We start from the raw sequence: 22260 nt of genomic DNA on the forward strand, positions 1-22260 counted from the left end.
AGAGTGAGAGTTTCCAACAGCTAGCTCTATACCGCTGCAAGCGACCACACGCTGTGTCGATGAGTAGCATGAGGAGAGTCTCGTTCAATTACCCTCACTGTGCAGAAATCCCATAGTTGAAAATGCCGTGAAACAGCGTTAAAATGGAGCTTAAGAAATACACGTTTTGAGATTCATTTGTGGAGTCGTTACAATTTCCTATTTACTCGGTTAACACTGTTTGTGCCAATGTATTCTCCTGATTGAAGAAGCACCAGTTGATTTTACTGTTGCAGAGAGAAGTGGTGCATTGAACCGAGAAATAAGCTTCAGTGTTGGTTGTTCGAAGGTGCTGCTATTTGATAATTACAGTGAAAATTATAAAGAAAATGGTTGGAAAATACTGTGTTGTTGTTAGACACGTACCAGTGATTTGGATCAGGCTGATGACCCTAGAGTTTGTTTTGTTCAGTGTGTGTCTGTCTGTTAGCCAGATTACACAAAAACTACTGGAAAGACAAACTTGAAACCTTGTGGAAGGATACAGTTTAGGAAGAGTATCAGGGAAGGGCCCAGTCAATTTTGGTGCAGATCTGGATCAGGTGGCGGATCCAGGAATTTCTTCTCACTTTCTTTAACATTGTGAGTTAGAACTTTTTCTTAGGGAATAATTCATGGATCTCACATTTAGGGGACTGATATTTATGAGTGTGTGCAACTTGCGGCAGATCCAAATAAAAATCTGTATCTAGTGATTTTAAATTTGGTTTCATAAGGGGACTGTGTGGCCTTGGCTGAGGTTAGCACTCTGAGCGGCATTCTAGTTGCCAAATAAAATCCCATGAAAAAAAAATCTAAAATAAATGCATCCTAACAAGTAGCCTATTGCTTATGTACCCACAGAGGGATGTAGCCTATAGATTGTTTTATTATATAAAGCATGAAAATTAAAACCAAGGAATTTCCAGCTCAGCGGAAAAGTACATTTAATCACGCTATTCAACCAACAATCAGTGTAACCATCACTCACATTATTAACAGATTACCAATCCAACAGTTGATGTACGGTTGCTCAAAGTCAGAAGTTCGAAACTTTAAAATCTGATGGATATTGACATGAACTATATATTTTTCACTGACCTGCAACAAAATATCCTTGTTTTTTTCTTTAAAAATATTTAATAACACAAGCAACTTAAATTCCTTTCATGTTCCTCAATTTGTACAGAGGCGTTGGCCTTTAAAAAAAAAAATCCTCAATTTATGGCTAAATTCCAGCTATTTTGGGATATTATTAAATCAAGGTTCAAGGAATACAGGCTCAATAATGGGACCCATAAAACACAGCGTTACCATTTTAACCACTAAGTATTAAACCTGTCTGCAGATGTGTCTTAAACATTTCGTTTTACAGGGTCTGTCGGGTTCTAAAGCCATAAAATGTGCCCTATGCATCAGAAATACAAGTCACGACAGGGGAAGCGGACGTGAATAACGAAGGACACCAAAAGCATTTTTCAGATCAATACAGAAACATCTCTAACAAATGATACTTTAATCTGCATTATCCATTCATCCAGTGGCATTCATTAATCCCCGTTTGCGCCCTTGTAAATAAACACATTCAAGTCCCAGTTAATGGAGAGCCTGATTTCCCCCGAGCATCTCCAGCAGCACAACACAAATGAAAGTTTTATAATGACAAAGATAACATGCATAGCACTGCACTTATTCATCAAGCTTTCAAGTTCCGAGACGTCTCTGGTTCCCAAACATCTGCTTCACCATCATTTCTATCCATTAGAGCTCCAGCTATCTGTTAATGATGAGTCGGCACTTGATTCAACACGAGGCAGAAATAGAGTTTGTGAATGAGCAGTGTGATGAAGTGTGTCTGGCCCCTGGGATCGGAGGTTGATAGTAAATGAAGATAATCATGGCAACAAAAACAACTTTTATTTAGATTGCAGTATATTTATAACAGGGTTAAATGACAGAGTTGTTGTCTTTGCAGCACGAGCAACAATGGACAATAAAGAACGACAATATAAAAAGGTAAAGGAAGTTCAATGAGGTCCAGTGGTAATGATGAGTGGGAGGAGCAGAGGGAGAGTATTGAGAAACGATGGAGAAGGAGGAGGAGGAGGAGGAGAGTGGGATGAATATGAAGGAGGAGGTCCAGGGCCCCGCAGCAACTCTTACCTCTGGGACGTCTTCTTGTACTTGCGCCTGCCAGAGAAAACAAACACGAGGATGGTGAGGCATCGATTTAAACGTTACTCTCCACGTTGGATTTATTTTTTCCAGTGAAACAACAGAAATTAAAGACACTGGGCCTCACGCAAGAATCACCTGCACAAATAGATTAGTGCTTTTATAAAAGCTGTGTTGCATTCACAAAAATAAAGTTGCTCCACACCTATGGTTCATTTAGAACCAGTCATATTCTGTTCATTATATATGGCTTGCCAATTATTTTCCTCAGCGGTTTGAGAGGCTTATTAAATTGGTCATAATTTATACAATTTAGTCGTTGCTATGAAAGTTATCTCCCAGCACCAGCTGCCTCCGGCTCTTTGTGCAGGTCTCTGTCCATGGATCATCCTCCACTGTGTTACATTCACTGCATGGTGAATGTTATTGTCTTGTCCATTTCTGTGGCTTCATGTCAAACTGTTCCGTCACCGGCAGCTTGATTTCTAGAGGTTATATTTTCATCTGTGTTTGTTTGTCAAGTACGGAGCGGACCCAGGTTAACAGGCTGATCCTGGAAATGTTTATATATTCGTTCTGGATGCTCTAATATGCCGTCTGCTAATTTCTGACTTGAAGACTTGAAGGTGTGAAATCCTTCTTCCTCTTTCTACACTTGGTTAAACAATTTAATGAATAAAATCTACCCAGAAAGTGCCAAACAAGAAGCAATTAAGAGGCGTCAATTATTAAAATTACCACACAGGTGGCATTTACTGAGCTGAAATGAACAATTCAGGATCACTTCAGGGGAATCAAACTTGCAACCCTCACCCCTTAAGTAAGAGTTTGTCGGATACGTGTACAAGTGTTCTTGCATGAGGGCCAAAGTGTGCAAACGGATCAAGTATTTATACTTCTAGCAATTATATGTAAATATAAAACATGTTTTGATTGCTCTCTTTGTTTCTCAACAGTCACATCATTTAGTTGTGTCCACACACACACAGCAAAATGTAAAAAAGAATGCAAGTGCTTACAATCACTTATGCAAATTGGGGATTTAAGAGGCGTAATGATATGCAAAAACAGATGTGCACACACACTCACACCACTCCACCCCCTGACATCCCTCCTACTTTACTTCTGCGCACACACACACACACACACACACACACACACACACACACACACACACACACACACACACACACACACACACACACACACACACACACACACACACACACACACACACACACACACACACACACACACACACACACACACACACACAAGGAACCTACTCAGTGACATTAAAACACACCCAGTATCACTTGGCCTAAAAACACACCCACACCTCATGGAGAGTTAACAGCATGGCTCTAAAAGCTCAAATTCATACACACACACTTACGGGCACTCTTATCAGCAAAGTGGAGGGAAGGAGGGACGCGTGGCCACTGGACCACAGACGGTCTTTTTTAAATTCCAGTCAGGCACGATTCACAGCACTTAGCTTGATTTGTTTCTCTGTCGTTTTTATGTATCAATCTTTCCCGCAGCTCGGCGTAAAACTGCAAGCTAAGGAAGTTAGTCTGTGCAAAGAAATATTAAGAGCTCCCTCAAGATTAGTGGGGACAAAGATTGAATTCATCATTTGGGCTCTATCCAGCAATTAAAAAGACATTAAACATCACAGTCAGATGGTTGTGTTAGCGTTGGGAGTTTTAAACGGAGAACACATAATAAAGAAAAGAGTAAGAAGGAAGAGTTTTAAGTAAATATATGAATTATAACTTAAGCACATCAAGTAAAAGACAGACAAATAAAGATTAATGACATGGCAAATGGAAGGTCAGAGGGAAACAACAGTATTGATATTTCTGCGTTTCCTCACCTCCCTCTTCTATCCTTTCTCCCACCTTTGCCCCCCCCCGCTCTCGCTGAGCTCCCTTTACATCCCGTGTGTGTCTGTCAACAACACAGAGCTTCTTCTAATTAGGAGGCTTTAATGCAATGTCCTCAGCATAATGAGGATGTGGGCTGAAAGGAGTCACGGAAATTCCAAGAATTATAATAATTATGAGGGTCACAGTGAAGTTATTAGGCAAAATCTAAGACCATGCATGTGGCAGCTGCGGCTCGGGAGGTGGAGCGGGTCGTCTAACTGATCAGGGTGGTCGGTGGTTTGATACCCGGCTCCTCTGAATGTCAAAGTGTCCTTGGGCAAGACGATGAACCGCAAATGGCCTTCAATTATTTGCCTTCAGTGTGTGTATCAGTGAAATGACGCATGTACAAAAAAACTGTGTGAATGGTTGGTTGTCACCTTTAGTCTCAAGCAATATCTGTGGTTGGTAAGATTGAAAAACCATTCAAGTTTTAGATTTTTAAATATCTGCCTGCAGGTAACATCAACTTGTTCTTATTGGACAGGGCTGGAGGAAGTATTCAGGTTCTTTACTTAAGTAAAAGAAGAGTAACTGTCTTGCATTGAAAACATCAGTTTTCAGTAAAAGCCATAGAAAATGACAGCCTATACATTACATCATTACAATATTATGACAAGTGTTGTAGTTTTCAGGGGTTAAAGTGACCAGAACAATCCAGAACGGCGTCACGGCACCTTCAATTAACAAGTAAATAAATGTGATCGGCACTTTCATACATAATAATGTGGGCCGGTGAGCCATCAAAAAATCCATTAGACTTTTACCGACCCTGTCAGTGTCTTTACTGTCCCCCTCTGATTAGGTGCGAGGCTGAGAGTGTGCTGCATACACGCTCCCGGGACGGCGCCCACTGACGTATGTAATCAACCCTCACGACCCCCAAAACCCACCAGCACCACCACTGCACCGCTACAACTGATCCAAGGGTCCCCCCCTCCAACTGACAAATCCTAACCCTCATTAATATGTAAGACGCATTTAATTATTGCAGTTTGTTAGGTGAATCTAATTTGGAGCTTTTATTAATGTACTGTTAGCCTGTTTATTAATTATGGATTAGTCTGATTATCTTTGAAATTAATCAACTGACTTTTGGTTGTGAAACCCCATCAGTTACCCAGATTATTACAGCAGCTAATTCTTATACTTGAGAAAGAGATAAAGTAGTGGTACCTTAAGTTAGAACTTGAATACTCTCCACCCGTTTTTAGATTATTTTCCATGCCTCACAAATCAGTCAGTGTCATAAAGCGGTCAGCCACCTTGATCCTCCTTGGGCAGAATCTTAAGTTGCCCTTAAGGGAGCTCTCTGTGATGAACTGTTGATCAAGTGATTAAATAATTCATTGATTTGCATTAATCAGTGGGTGACGGAGAGGTCGGGTCTGTCCCAGTGATCTAATTTATTAATGGAAATCCATTGGAATCCATTCACCGATGCAAAAACATAAAAGGGGCCATTTGTCAGAGGGAAGTAATAAAACACATCACGCTGTTCATTCCTTGATCAGTTGATGTCACCGAGGCTTTAGACTGCATCACTGAAGGTTGAGCAGGAGAACTGTCCGAAGCGAATGATCCCTCTGCCTGTCCAAAGATGATTGGTGTACTCTGTGGAGTGCACTGTGCCAGAGAGAGTGCTGTGATAGCCATCCAGCATGCATGCACGCGCGCACGCACACACACACACACAAATCATACAGCTGCCAAACAAATCTCCTAGGATAAGCTGGCAGCACATACAGTAAATGTCACCAGGCTGCAGCAACACACATCCAATCTATATCATCCACACGACCACATGCACCATCAACCTTTATACATCACGCACGCGCACACACACACACACACACACACACACACCTCCCTATTAAACACACAACATACACAGTGTGGTGCGTCGACATCTGTGGGGGCTGCCTGTCAGTCGGAGCTCTCTCTTCAGACAGAGGCTCTTTGTGAGATTAAAGGCTAATGTGATCTCTGACACGCAACAGGAGCCCTCAGAGCACCCGGCAGACTGCAGCGTAGCCAAGATGATGAAAAAAATAAATAAATAAATAAGAAAATAAGAGGGAAGAAAGTCCCCGACCGCTGTTACATTCATCGGACTCACTATCCATCAAAGATCCAAAAAGACAGATGGTTATGATAGGAAATTTATGGCGGTGACCAAATGGAAGAGACAATAAAGCCATCCGAGGAAGCTGAGCGTGGCAGAGGATGATGGAAGAGGCAGGGTGGTGGGGGCGAGGGGGACCACATGTTGGGCTTATGACACAGAAACAATGACTAATCACTGAGCATCAGAAATACAATGACACGAAAATAACTAAGAATAAATTAGAGCGATGTGAGAGGAAAGGTGATAGATGAACTCATGAAAAGCTGCGTATCATTTACTCTGTCGACGTCTGTGGTGCAGGAGGAAACCGTTTCATTGGGACCTCCAGCACTAACATTAAATACGTCTTTTTTCCAAATACAAAACCCTCCTGCTGAGTAAGAATGATGAGATAATTCCCACCTCAACCTGCAAACAGTATAAACTGCGTGGGGCTTTCTTCTTAGGGCGAAAGGTCACAGAGGTGTTGATGAGCTGGTGGATGGACGAAAGGGATATTGTAGTATTTTATACTACTATGGCCAACCACAGAAACTGAGGAATTGCTTGGCTTGAGGAGGTTCTTCTATTATTTAAAGCGAAAAAGCTTGGGTGGATGAAAGAACCCAGCCGCCAACAATAAATAACGAAAAATAAGCAGATGAAAAAAACTGAAAAAAATGTCCCTTTCGCTTACTGATGCAACCAAGATACATGAATATAATAATTCAGGTAAAGATTTATAGTCTTCATGCATCTTACATTGACAACAAGTGTGTTGTTGTTGAGATAAAAATGGCATCAACATCTGGTTGTTTATGAGAAGAGCGGCAAAACCAGTTTAGTAAAAAACATTAAAGTGACAATAAACGTGTTTGTCTACATCAAGGCTGTAAGTGTGAGTAACCCTCCGTTCTTTCTCCTCCATGGTCACCACTTCAGTTCTGATGTGCTTTCCTTCTCTTCACAAAGGAAGTAGCTCAGAGCTGCTCTGATTGGTTTGAGCAAATACCTCCATCTCTGTGCGTTTTTCTCTTACTCCTGTGGGTCTATATACAGTCTATTCTCCTCTCACACACACTTGCTCTCTATGGTTGTGAAGACACTCATTCACACAATCTCTTTCCTAGACCCTAACCATCACAAATATATACCTTACCTCCAACCCTAACATAAAACTAGTCTTGATCCTGAAGCAGCCCTCTGAAGTTGTGGCGATCAGCAAAAATGTCCCAATAATGTCCTTGCAACCATAGAATGACATACGCGCACGCACGCACGCACGCACACGCACACACACACTAAACAAAATGAATATTACGATCAGGTTTACAAAGTTATCGTCCATGTAGGGTTTTATCTGAATTTGTCTGTGATAAATATTTACAGATAAATTCACATACAGTGTGTCACACATGCAGAGGCACACACGCACTCACACACATGCACAGCATTTCTTCACACTTGTTGAAAAGAGTAAAAGTGGATCTATACTCACAGTCCTCGGAGCCGGAGCCAAATCTTTTCAATCTGTTCCGGCTGGAGGTACTTCAGGGATGTGCTTTCAAACTCCTCGATCTCTTTGGTGGGAGACTCCATGTCAGAGACTCTCAGAGTTCCGGATGTGCCAACAAGAGATCAACAACAAAAAAAAAAGTTTAATCCCTCCTAAGTGAGAGCGGTGAGGAAGACGCAACAAGCAGAGCGAGGTTGCGATGATGTGCTGGAACCCAGGATTTTTCTTCAATCACATTTGCACCCAAAGCTGCGACAGAACGGCCGTCATCCTTTCCTTTTTCTCTCTTTTCCCCCCCCCCTCTCTTGTTTATGTGTGAGAGAGTGTGTGACTGAAACTCAGTAACAGTGCAGGGGCAGCGCACAAGTAGCTGTGACAGTCGTGAAACAGCCCAACTGCACCTCTTTCCACTCTCCCTCTCTCTCTCCCTCCCTCCCTCCCTCGCTCTCTCTCTCTCACTCGTTCACTTCTCTCCTGTGTGAGGACAGGGGTCCTGGAGCCGTGCCATGCTCTCCCAGCAACGACGGGATGCAGACGGCAGGGCAGCGCAATCTGGGATTAACGCTCACTGCCGAGCCTCTCCGCACAAGAGGGAGGGAGGAGAAACACCAGCAGTCAAAGAGAGGGAGGAGTCTGGCTGATAATGAGAAACCATGTTCTGTGTCATCCACTGGAAGAAAAAAATATATATAAAAGCAGAGGGAGGGAGGACGGCGCGCGGGGACGGAGAGGAACAGGAGGACGAGACCTTTAGGTGGAGAAATGACGAAGGTGTGAGTGCTCCAGCTACTGAAAACCTTTCTGGATCTCTTCCTGTGAGACATGACACAGCTTCTTGTCCTCTTTTCCTCACTTCACATACATTTGTGTGAAAGGTGAATGACACGGAACAAACACAGACGTCATCAAAGGTGAAAATGTGACAATGTGCTCGTCTCACAAAATGCAGATCGTACATTTGCTGTGAAACATTAAGTCTCACTGCAAGGAGGATTAAATAGAGCAGACAGGGCATCGACACTGATTTGTCCGAGATTACGCTGATCCATCGTATTCAGGACCGTCAACCCCCAAATAAAAGCATTGCAACACACACAACTATTCTGTCTGCTTTATTATAAACACACACACGGCTCGCAGCAGCATCCAAATATCGTGGGGTTGTCCTCTACATTTTTACAACCGAGAATGTCCTTCCTGCTTCATTTGGTCAGATAACTTGGCAGCAGGCCAGTCGGGAGATTAAGACCCTTTTATGAGCTATATAAACCATCACTACTCGCCAGGTCCTGCATATATTATGTGTTATACTCCTTCCATACTAAAAGCTCAATGAGCGACTCTAACAGTAGGAGCTTAGTATTCATTCGTCTTGTTCTCAATAAATTGTATAATAAACATGTTAATACTGAGAGGCCAGCTGCCTGGGGGGTGCATTCAACATATCTAGTTCCTTGTCTGCCCGCAAAACATTATATTATGACTGCCTGTTTGGAAAGGGCTATTTGCTGGTGGCACATTTCTTTCTGAAACTGCAAAGAAGATGTTCACCTGCAATGTTGATCGTGATTCATGAGACCCAGCCGCCGCCGCTATAGAACCAGGGTCGCCTTTTTATTCAAAGTTTATTGATAGTGAACACATCGCTCTTCCAATTCACACTAAATTCGACACTGCACTCCCTTGGGCCCTAAACAGTAAAGTGTGAAGGTGATAACATGAACAGTTCTTGGGGCATGTGGTCCACAGACAGACAGGCAGAGATTTCTGGAATTAGTAGAAACAAGATGTAATATATGCAATCGCATGAAACTTCTTCTACTGCTTGTTCTTCTTCTTCGTCGGTCCCCCGCTCACTGAAGGTCTAAACCCCTGAGGAAACACTGCTCGCTCCTCACTGACTGCCAGTCCAAAAGTTGCAGGGATGACTCAGCCTGGTGCCTCTCCCCTTTTCCCTGAGCCCCCTACCATACACTCGGGCCTTTCAATTACTTGATGCAGGATGCAGGGATAATGCCAGGGCACCACCTCAAAGAGGCTCCTGCTTTCATCTACTGAGATGGGGCCACCGTACAGAGGGAGGAGAAAGGTTTGCCTGAGTGCCATGACGCCTGCTGATGTTCTCTTCAAAGGCGCACTTATCTGTGTCTCTTTCGCCTTTTTTTTTTTTTTTCCCCCGTCTATGCCTTTCAGTTTCTTTTCTCTTTCTGGCTGCTTTCTTCCATCCACTCTTCATCAATGTGTCAGTGTTATTTCTCTCTCGCTCTCTCTCTTTTGTGGAGGTATGCTGGCCCCCAGGGCAGAGCTGACAGGTCAACTCGAGGGGAAGCCACGAGAGTAACTTCACATTTTCACTGCTTGCTGTTCACAGGTTTACACCCCTGGGACCTGATGCACCCTGTCATCTGTATGTGTAAGTGTGTCACCGAACAAGGTCGAGCCTGGTGAGAAAGTTTCTGTCAAAAACACGGCAAGGAGCAGGAAGGCCAATGTGAATGTTTACCCAGGAAAAGGAAAAAGCAAAGTAAGAAGCAGTAGTTTACAGTAGCTGCGTTTACCTGGATACATGCAAGTCATCACCACGTGAGCCTGGAAGCTACTTTCCAGAAAATATCTTCACCAAACCTGCCTGAATTCAAGTGTGTCTGCATTAAGGGACTGAAATCACTGTGCTATGATGACACTGTCCAAATTAGACATAAAAGGGCTTCTTAACATCCAATGCCAAAACCTTTATGGGTTAAGGAAAAACATTGGTCAAGGCAAATAAACAATGGTTTATTTATTGTTTAAGTGTCAGTATCCTTCAACTGAGGAATCTGCCAGATTGTTGAACAATGTCCGAAACCCCAGATCTGTTCCAGCTTCAGAACTAATGACCATCTGACGATTTTTTTGTACATTTCACAAACTTCCAATCCTACATTCACATTTATAACCATCATCATGTTTTTGCCCCGGTCCATTTATTGGTTTGTTTGTTTTTTCAGCAGCAATACTGAAAGGATTTCCACAAAACTTGGAAGGACGGGATATGGGAAAAGAAAGAACGCATACAATTTTGGCCCAACTCTGAACAAGGTGGTGGATCCAGGAATTATATTTCATTTTTTACAACTGTCACAGGAAATAATTCATGGATCTTCATGAAAAGAAATATCTATGTATGTGTGTTGGTGTTCAACTGTGGGGCCTGGGGTGGAGGAATGTATACGAATGTATTCTAGTGCTAGTTCTAGTTTCATGCATTGATTGGAGGTTAGAAAGTAGGCTCCATTTGTCTCTCACTAGCTTTTCTTTCCATTCACTTGTTTTGCTCGTTTCTATGATGACTGGCTTCTCACGCCGTGAACCTCCGACGCCAGGAGCAGAAACACAATAAACAAAGCTTAGAAAACAATTTGTTTCAAGAACGCTTGGTCAAGGTTGAAGAAAAACAATAAGCAGGAAAGCAGAAACAGTAAGTGCAAGGACAGGATCTGACAGGATGCCCACTCTGGTTTCTTTCCTGCGTAATATTCTCTGCAGCCGTTCACCACCCAGACCTCCTCACCCTCACTGCTCTGCCTCACAACATCAAGGCCACATTTCTTCCTGTACTGATTGCCAACATTGTATGAATATTGTGAGGAATCGTGGCTACTGGGCTGAATCATCACTACCTTTGACAAACAAAAGGTCCCTATCCTGAAGTTTGTATTTGTCCGGCAACTCAATAAAAGATGTTTGATTAGAAAAAGAAGATTGAGTATGATTCTAAAGTCTTAAACAGAAAATATTTATAACATCCCACATTCACTTGATGTGTGAAATAGCAGGAACAAGAATGTAGCTTGTGCAGAGAGATGTGGCCTCCAGCTTTTGTACCAAAGAAATCTCGGATTATTTTAATTACATTGCCGGCTGATGAACGAAACACCTTGCGGGGAAAAGGCCCAACTGAGAGGACACAATTACAACCATGCAGGGAATGCCATGAAATATTAGGAATACACTGCAGTCTTTTACTTGTCGCTCATTTACAAATTGTATGCTGTACAGAATCTGAGTGGAAAACAGAGTAATTAGCAGTCTGAAGGGTCCAAACACAGCAAATACATTCATCACTGTAGTCACATGGTAACACTCGCATATCAAACGTGGAGATGAAAACATGGAAGAATGTGAATAAAGGCTTTGCTTTTTGAGTGATTAAAAAACTGAATGAGATATACACATTTTATTCAGTTTCAAGACAGATGAACCAGTAAAAGAGCCAAAAACATGTTCGTACACATAATAATCAAAATACGTGCCCTATTAATTAATATCACAACAACTGCTCACATAAAAATACCTAATGAATCAAGTCCGATGAAAATGACTCGTTCGCATGACTATGACGGAGGGACCCGCTGGAAATTACGCGCTGCTGAGGTATTCTTGCCACTGAGCTCGGGCTCCCTCAAAGCTCACACATCGAAATCAAGACATTAAGAGCGCCGGCCATTTGGAGGTACATGAAAAATTCAGATCTCATTTAAATTTCCTGGCGGTTCGATAAGGATATCTATGCATCAAAATAGCAATCGCCTCAGCGGTAATGACCACATTTTGCTGAAGATCATCTATCATAAAATACGATTCCCCATCTATACTTAATTTCTCCCTTTGTATTGGATGTACTGGAGATGGAAGGATGGGTGGGAGAAATTGAGGGCATGCGGCCATCAAGCTATATTTATTTGGAGAATGATGGAGGTGGAAAAATACCCCAGAGGAGAAAGTTCCTATTACTTCATCCCTAAGAGAGATTCCCATAGGTCAAATGTGATGCATGCAGCTGCTGAACTGAGGGTGACAATCAGGCTCAAGTAGAATAGAGGCAATTTAAACAAGGCCTTCTCTTACAGCCCTGTGGTTATAAAAGGTCTAAACTGTCACTGTAGCTAATATAATGATTGTTTTTGACACTGAAGTATGTTGCATGTAAAGCAAGCCTGTAGTAGATTGTTAAACACTATGTAGCAAGTTTTACGACAATTAATCTATGTATAATATATCAAGTTTTCACCAATTCAATGAAAATCTCAACAGCCTCTTCATTTGGCTCAACACTTTGTAAGATGATCATCGAGATGATTGCCTGACATCTAATCTAGCACCACCTACAGGTCAGACGTCCGGCTTCTGCACGTGTGAGCTTGTAGCTCAAAGCAACCAAAACCATAACAGTCTTAGTCTTATTGATCTGACTGCAACCCTACAACATTTTAAAACCTCATGGCCAATATGTTATCACACAAAAAACTATTTAAACTACCACTGATTCAGCCGAGACTGGTCATCATTAGCATCTCTTTGTAGCCATGTCACAATATTAACTCCAACTTTTAGATCTGCTTCAGTCACTTTGACTAATTACTGCAATGTCCTCACTCACCCCTGGTTTACCTCGACTGGTTACCAGCCACACTCCACAGGTGGAGTTCAGTAGGTTGTGCGAGCTTAGTAACTGAGAAGTCTATAAAAAGAACGGATCACCCAAACAAAAAGCAGCTTACAGGTATAAATAGCTCTCGAGTCGGGTGTTGCACTAATTTTAAAGCCATTTGAGTCACTGTCAATATCAAAAATGTCCCTTGAGCTCTAATTTAGACTTGACTATCAAATATATAGTTTATGCAACGGTTTTAAAAATGGTTTCATGGCTCAATCAATCTTTTTAAAAGAGCCATTCAACAGCCAGTGTTAGTCGATACAAGTGATTATGTCTAGATGCATAATTTCTCATTTTAATTGGGTTTCTTTGCTGACATGCCATAAAAAAAGAAGGTGATTTCCTGTCCAAGAGTTCACTCCAGGGTCAAGGCTCAGGAAACGGCACAGACACAGTAACTCACATGGCTCAAACTGACAAACAGCGCAACTAATTAATGCCGCGGAGACAAAATACTGCTGCTGACCACCACCACCTCCACATCCCCTCCAACCAACAATAAGATGTGTGTGCAAAGCCTACAAGGAAAGGACTCTTCACATCATGGGTGTACAAAGAAACCCAACGTGTTTCTGTTGATCTATTTTCTTCAAACAAAAACCAAAGAGTTCTTTTTTCTTATTGACAAGTTGTAGGCAGATGGGGGATGAACAAAAACAAACATATCGATCGAAGCAAAGGTCAAAGGCTTTATACAATTTTTATGTAACACCAAACTGTATTTGTTTCCTATTGTTGAGAACGCTATTGTTGACTTATACTGGTTCATAGTGGATCTATGAATACATGGCATCGTGAGGCGAACAGCAGCATTGCAGCTCTTCAGAACTGTAAGGTTACACTTCAGTCATTTTAATGAATAGCTCCGCCATTAGCCCATGTGCCTCCGTGAGCCAGTGTCACACCCGGCAGCGGAGCCTCATTAGCCGACTAGTGAAGCTAGTGATGGAGGTTGTTGCGGCACAAGGGATGGCAGTGGGGGTCTGTGAACCTGCGGCTGCAGCCAAAGGAGGGGTCACGCTCCAAAACTGCCGGCTGCCACGGAGGAGACAGCCGCCTTAATCAGCTGCAAAGTTCACAGCGGCACACTGCATCCAATTAACCAGTGAATAAATCACACTGCTGACCACGGAGGAGCTGCATGTGCGACTGCCCGTTTGAATATCTCTCTATCTGATGATTCAGATGTTTCCCGTCTATTTGTGTAATTGTTTTGGATGGTACTGTTTAAATCTCTGTCTGAGAAAACAAATTCCAAATGTTAAAAACATTAGGTCAAGGAATACACACAGGACTTCTCATAAAGGTGCTTTTAAGCCCATCTAGTTTGTACATATGGGGCAAAACATAATTTCCACTGTGTTCCAAGCTAGGAACCTTGGATCACATCCACAGCCGCTGCACAAAGACACTTGGAAAGGGACAGCACAGAATTGGGTTGTGAAAAACACAGCTTCCAAACAAGCCATCGCCTTTGGTAGGGTTGAGGAAAAGCCAAAACCAAAAGATCATCTGCAAATCAAGGGTGAGTGATTGGCAGCTGTTGGTTGACCTTGACCAGTCCACTTAACCACAGTGCAGCCACCACCAGGAATCCACTGAGTCCACTAAACAAGCTGTGGCTGCTGGAGCTGAAAGTCAGGACTGACAGGAAGCTCTCAGGTCAGCACCTGTCAGCAGACTGGATGGAGAGCAAGGTGTTCCCCAGTGGAGGTTGGATGCAGGAGATTCACAGCCTGTTCGTTGGCCACACATGCAGCAGGGACGGCTTCAAGACGAGAAGAGCCACAGAGTCAGGTAAGTAGTTGGACATCTGGACACAAGCTGGGATCTGATCATCCTATAATGTGACAAACTGCCAGCTGTGTGGTGTAGTAGCGGTAGTTTGACTAGAAGTGATGCTACAAGTGGCACATTGTAGGCGTTTGTGGACTTCAGGGAAAACAATTACACAACTCTCTTTATACAACAATACCATTAATAAAATTACTGGTTTCAACGTCTGAATGAATCCACCTCATAGCCCCTTCAAAATACTTACAGCTTCCCTAATGAGAAGACATAACAGCACGACACCGGCCACACAGATGAGTCAGCGTGTTCTTATACACTAATGGCTCCATATTATTTTCTATCCCCGCACTCTGTGACTAAGCGTGCACTTAACTGTGTTTTAACAGCAGCTGAGATCTAAAAACAATTTCACCAATTGTTGTGTATGTGAAGTGTCAAGCACCGTTCAGAGGATCTGAACGTAGACGAGAAAGAAAACAGTCAAGCAGCTTCGAGGGACACGGAAAAAGATACTGAAATTAAATCAACTGGAGTTTAATCAAAACAGCGCTTTTAAAAAGACACATTCAAAAACTCATTTTCACCCTTTTCACCTGGACCTCAGCTGAATTGTACCTTCATTCCACCCCAGTTAACGTCAGGCCCGTATACCTCCTGTCCTTTAACTCTGCCATCACTCTCATCCTGACCCGCTACACATCATGTGATCCCCCCTCTCCATTCTCCAATAAAATCTAATTATCATCGCCTGGAGGATAACAGCCAGCTCTGGCCTCGGAGGTGACACTGTGGTTACATAATTTTATGGATTACTCCGAGTTCCGCAGTCGTTTAATCACTCTGTACCATAATCTTACCATTTGTCATTCAGTTGTAGATCCATACAACTCCGTGTGGATTTGCCCTCTCTTAACCACTGTTGGCCTGTCCGGAGACTTCACCTGGCCTTTGTGGGATTTCCCAGACAAAGACGAAGATGGCTGTCCAGGTAAATGTGAGCCATGTGGTCCATAACTACAATGAGCCATATACGCTCTTACTGTATATCCCCAAGTTCAACAGGGGCAAACCCTATTCCACACGTCAAATTTCTTTAATAAACATAAAACAATTTCTTGTGTTTTACGAATTTTTTTCCTCTAATCAAACTGTTTGGGGAACTGAAATGAATCATAACTTGCAGGTCAGTCGACATTAATACAAGTTGTTCAGCCTCAGCCGCAGATTTAGCAGCATTCACCTCATGGTTGGCATTTGTTCCCCGGCTCTCATTCGAGCTGAACGTGTCTTGATAAAAGACACTAACATCAGCCCGTGTCTCTGCGGACAAATGACCTGTTTCCTCTGAGGAAGACGAGGGGGCTTTTAGCTGCCCTGAGCTGCCTTTGTTTTTCTTCCAAATCTGAGCTGTGGTTTTTAAATGAGGGAACAGGCTGTGCCCAGTCAAGTGGAAAATCACTTTCTCTTTGTCACCGTGTGACTCTGGAAAAGAGAAATAATTCCGTGTTCAGAGGGGGGGACTATAGCTGAGAACAACTGCACTGTAATTTGATATATCACAGAGAAACACCAGAGGAGAAGCACGTGTTACCGTGAAGTGAAAAAACTAAACGAGACGAACAAGTCATGATGAGATTCCACAATCTCGTAGGGAGTCTCTGCGAAGGCTTGCAACACAAATATGTTCAAACAAGAATTGAACAAATCAGCTTCCCATAACTCCCTGTCTATTTTGCATACAATCAAAAGGTTGCTATTGCGCACCAGGAGCATTCTTAGCATCCTCTGACAAATGATCATTTCTCGCCACCTGCGGCATTTGTAACAGCCTCCGGAGCCATCAAGGTTAATTGGAATCAGGCGTTAAAAGACGTTCAATATTCTAAAAGTGACAACAAATTATGTTAATGGTGGTTTGAAGTCCTTGTTATCAAGGTGGAATCAATCATGCCCACATCCCTTGAGGTCAGCAGCCGTACATAGCAATTACCACTGTGTGTGTGTGTGTGTGTGTGTGTGTGTGTGTGTGTGTGTGTACACTAAATGTCAGACACAGATGATTATCCTCTTCATAGAAAATAAGCAGAGGTTCTAATCTTGCCAACTTAATAAAGTATGCATTAATCAGATTCAAAACATATACACGGTGCAGAATAATACTGCCTTATTGTGTATGTTGCCTCGTTTCCTCCCTGTGTTCTGCTGAAGAGCCTTATCGACAGTATGCAAATTACACCTGTAGGAGATAATGAGCCGGACAAGGCTGTCAATGGCCCGACCCTGGACTCACTCCATGACAATGAACGCATAATAAACCGTAACCATTTGCTTTTCTGTGGTTTTAGCGTCGGCAAACCTGATGGCCGTCTTCTCTGTGGCGTCGGGTTGATCTGCAGCAGGAAGCTCGTCGGCCAGAATCTCTTCAGGACTTCGCGGGTCGTTCAGGGGGGGCTTCTGTTCTTTCCCTTTGATCCCCATCCCCGCGGTGATGGCGTTCCACAAGGCACTCTGGGACTTTGAGCCTGCATACAAAAGAGAAAAACCAAAAGGCAAAGTCTCATTTGTGTTTCAGTCTTTTTGTATAAGGTCATGAATCAAGCTATACTTTGTTGACAACAAAAAATACAATTAAGACAAATTACATACTATTCAGAATCTCACTCGGGGGGAGAAAGAGAATTAAGAGCCTTGATAATCCTGCCCCCTTGTGGATGTATGCTGTCAATACTAGTTTGTCTTGAGAATTAATACAACCACTGCAACGAGTAGACTTTGCCATAGAGGAGGGGTTTTTATCGACCTTCATCAGATCACAACATTTTTACATCCTCCAAGCAGGTTATCTTTTCATCTGCGATTGTTTGTTAGCAGGAATACACAAAAACTAAGAGATGGATTAACTACCAAACTTGGTGAAAGGATGAGGAATGGGTCAGAAAAGAAACCATTATACTTTAAGTTTTTAAATGACTTTTAATGCTGCAAAAGGTCTCAACAGCAAATATCTCATTGACTCACTGCTTAGCTCGAAAAATGTGGAATGATTTGACTTGAATGAGTTTAGTGAGGTGGCAAATAATGAAGTGTAACAGATATAGAATGAGACTCACGTGAAAAACTGGCCTGTGGTCTGGTGGAGCTCTCTGCGTCTTCATTTGCCACTGGAGGAAGAAAAAGACAGGGGAGAATCAAGTGATGTCAGAAAATGTGAAAAAATGTGGTTTTCAACAATTTTCAATCCATCTTATGTTTTGGAGTATGTTTGTTACCCATATTTCGTCTCAATATCGCAAATGCTAGATTCTGTTTGTGGTATCTGCTGCCCTCACTGGCCTTACCATTTATTTCCTTTCATATATACACGTTTCTTCGGCATGTCTGTTTTTATGTCTTCTCATTTCTCAATAATAGAGGAGGTGAACCTTGTGCGGAGTCACTGACTCTTCCATTAAACCACAGAATTGCCTCAAAGTGCGATGTAAGCCATCGTGAAAGTACTATAATTGTTGCTGTCACTTCAGAGACCGGTGCCCTGAAGGAACCTCTGCCCACTTAACACAGCACTCGGCGAGTAGAGTTCACAGAAAACTGCTGTGAGGGGGGGGGGGCAACTCATTGACGGTGAACCTGAGAGGAGAGACGTTCAATCTAACAGCATAATGACAGAGTCTGAAAATAACAGGTGAGGGGATGAGGGGAGCAGCATCTCTGAATGAACTGCTTGTTGAACGTGTAACTGAGCCGCAGCTTCAGGAGACTACGCTGACTTACTGCTGTCAGCTGAGAGGAAGACAAACACACACCAGATTACAACATTTTTAAAGCTTACTTTGCACATACATACATACATACATACATACATACATACATACATACATACATACATACACACATATTGCACTGTGCCCCAGGTTCTGGTTTTTATACTGCACTTGATTAAACAGTCTCAGGGATGCGGATTGTGTTGGTCTGTATTTTTTTTGTACTTCTCTTTTATGTATTTTTACTTCTCTGTAATTTCTACTATCAGTCAATGCTTTTATTTCTTTTTTTACTTGTGCTCCGCAAGTTGAATGTTGAAGCCAATGAGTTAGAGCCTCAAAATGCATTTTCCTAATTGGCCACTAGATGCTGAATCCAATTTTCACAGTGGAAAGTCAGGAGAAATGATGCCACGTAACCATGGATGGATTGTGAGAAAAGGGATAATTCTTTTTGGGAGATGTGCATAAAACTGTTGTTTATCCATGTCAACACTTTACAACAATACGAAACAGCACAAAAAAAAACAGGAAACTGTACAAATGTGTACCTTTCAATAGACATTGTTATAAAAGAAGGAATTATTCTAAGGTAAATTGTTTAAAAGGAGGTGTAATGATTCTCCAGACCTCAGTTTTTTGTTTCCTGGTTCAGTTCAAGCCATTTTACATATATATATAATTTTGTATTAATAACCACACAGGGTTTAATTCTCCTTAGATTATGGAAGAGCTCATATCATCATTAAAAAAAGGACAGGACAATAATCACAGTATTTAAAGAGCATGTTCATCATGATTGTTGGGGTTTAAACTGAGGCCTGAACTGTTACTACACGAGTGATCACTGGATCATGATTGGACCAAAGTAGTCAGGTGATACGTCCAGTTTCAAGAAAATAGGAGAAAGGCAGAATATTTACTAAATGTTTAGCTTCCCCTAGCTTTAAATAGAATGAGGAGTGGTGGCAGCCATCTTGAGACTGTACAGAGACTTGGTTCATTACCTGCAGCTGAGGTTGTGAATAAAAGTAATTTCTCTGTTGTTTACTTCTTCCTGGTTTCTTAGTTGTTGTTAATTGTGCAAAATAACTGCGTAAATCCTTACTTTTTTGCGTTGACAAACTCGACCTCCATGATCTTCTACGCACGCAGGTGACTGCTGAGCGCTTGATTGCTTGACCCATCACCAACGTGTTATTGCCCCCTAGTGGTGTGGCATACTAATACCTCCCCCCAAAGTAACCTGGGTCAGTTTTAGAATCAGAATCAGCTCTATTTACCATGTGTATGTGTATATATAACATCACATAACACAACGTATGGTGAATCCGGGTAATCCGGGACACTGGGTAATGTTCTAACAAAGTGACCCGTCCCAGATTATCAAATTTAGGCAGAATTTTCTTTTTTGGCGTTAAGAACACTAAAACCTGTGCCATGTCTCCTCTGAGTATCTCCATTGTTTCTTCTGGTGTGGTTACAAAACTCTAATCTAAAGGATTACATCAAGATATAATATGTTGATCTAATGTTTCAAACAGATGCAGATTTCTTTTTTTTTTAGTCCCAGATTACCCAAATTCACCACCGAAATGAAACCCCACCCATACTGGCTCCAACAGCTTCTTTTCAGTAATGACAGTGAATTATTATTTCGGGGTTCAGGTAATTGACTGGAGGAACCCACACCTCCATCACAGTACATGAAGGTGACTTTGTGAAAAGGAAGTCATTCCACAGCGTTAATGTGCAGGTAAAGACAGAGCCGGCTATTGTCCACCAGTCAAAAGCTTCATTTTGCAATTTTCTGGACAGTTTGGGGATTAGTGAAATATTGTGAGGATTAATAATATTTTAGACAAAAGATTTAGTGTTGCAATGTATAATTGCTGGAGCAGTGATGGTTATACTGTAAATGCTGCTGTACTACATCTGCTGCTGTTTTACTGCTATTTTACACATCCTGTTTATGAACATTACATTTAATTTTGCACTATTCGGGTCGCCACTACTCATATCACTATATCTACCCTGTGATTGCACACTATGTTGTGTGCTTATATGCCACTTGACTGCTTAATAGGCTTTGTACGTATATATGGTGAAAAGGTTACTTATATATTCAGTGCTTGTATGTGTACTTTTAACCACAGATTAGGTAGAAACTGCATTTCCGTCCTGTCCACATGGCAGGATTGACAATAAAGTTGACTTTGACTAATTAGCAATCAGGGGTCGCTGCCCCTGCTGAGGACCCAGACCTGGCCCACAGTGGGACTGAATCCAGAATATAGATGAACATCTGCAGACTCGAGGCTTAGCTCCGCAGCCTGTGGAGTTTCAGGACCATCCTGGAAAAGTCATGTGATCTGTGATGACCCTGAGAGCAAAGAAAAATACCCCCCCCATCCTGTCAATCTGTGAAAAGAAAAAGATGTTTCCCACAAAATCACAGTATTCTTTGGGTTTTCTTTGTTCTTGGAAATGATGTGTTTACTTTAAACAACATCATGTTTACTCATCGGGGCTCCTACAGTTTGTCCTTTGGTACATATTTATAGTTTTCTCTGTGTCTGTTGTTGTTCCTTTTGCTTTTTCCAATTGTGTTTGTGAATGAAGCTTTAGAGGAAGTGCAGGAGCTGAAAACACTGACCTTCAAGTACAAACATTTTCCTTTCTGCAGTCACTCATTTATATTCTGTCTCTCACAATGAGCAAGTTATTGTGTTAAATTCGGCCGTGGAGGTGGGCGGACCCTCCTCCTCCTCACGATGATGCCACGCTCTGCTCGAGGACACTGGCGTTTGTGGGATAAACGGAGATAAGAGGCTTCAGGACGTAGCCTTACCCACTCACCGCATGATTGTAGCACTCACTGCTCCCTGACAGAGGATGTAGACCCAACATCATCTTTCTGTGATTAATACAAGCAATAATGTTTGATTTAGGCTCATAACAACAATCCTGCATGTACAGTAAATTAAAGCATCAATAACTGTTGAAAGATGAACACGTTTCAACACGTTCTATCTCCCCTGCCCCAAAGGGATTCTGGGAGGCCAGAATGACAGACAGGTAATGAAATACATTTTACATCGTTGTTCACATCTCTAAAGAATATGGGTTTATTTTATTTAGTTAACCCTTATCTTACCTGTCGTGGTCAAACAGTGAGGGTAAACAAGGTCAACGGGCCTCTGCTGCTCCCAGTACCTGAGGACTGATCCAATCAACTACACATACAACAGTCCTGCGGCTACACAAGTGTCTTTCTAGTTTGAGATATGCTTTTGTTTTGGGATTTTATCTTCATTTGCCGCCAATTGGTTTCAGAACATATTTTAGCATAACCTCACACTACTTTATCATTTTGAAAGCATGTAAATGTCAACAGGTTGCACTCCACTTGTGCAGCTGTTACCTTGGTGATGACACTGTCAGTGTTATTTTTCCACAACAACATCACGCCAACATGT

At 42.2% G+C, this 22260-nt stretch overlaps 1 protein-coding gene across 6 annotated transcripts in view; it reads right to left on the reverse strand.

The window, feature by feature from the left end:
* pde1cb (phosphodiesterase 1C, calmodulin-dependent b) overlaps positions 1 to 22260 on the reverse strand; it is a 79342-nt gene that overhangs the window by 43701 nt on the left and 13381 nt on the right. For 2 of the 6 annotated variants that reach the window (XM_035171187.2, XM_035171188.2), the window contains exons 2-4: positions 18131 to 18181; positions 17377 to 17542; positions 2182 to 2208 (exon numbers count right to left, since the gene is read on the reverse strand). In XM_035171187.2, coding sequence (XP_035027078.1) covers positions 2182 to 2208; positions 17377 to 17542; positions 18131 to 18181 — 244 coding nt within the window. Of the gene's footprint in view, positions 1 to 2181; positions 2209 to 7729; positions 8399 to 17376; positions 17543 to 18130; positions 18182 to 19889; positions 19950 to 22260 lie in introns of those variants that run through there. The other 4 variants (XM_035171189.2, XM_035171191.2, XM_035171192.2 and 1 more) reach the window with 3 other exon arrangements.

This window comes from Hippoglossus stenolepis, chromosome 11, assembly GCF_022539355.2.
Source record: "Hippoglossus stenolepis isolate QCI-W04-F060 chromosome 11, HSTE1.2, whole genome shotgun sequence".
Classification (NCBI taxonomy): Eukaryota; Metazoa; Chordata; class Actinopteri; order Pleuronectiformes; family Pleuronectidae; genus Hippoglossus; species Hippoglossus stenolepis.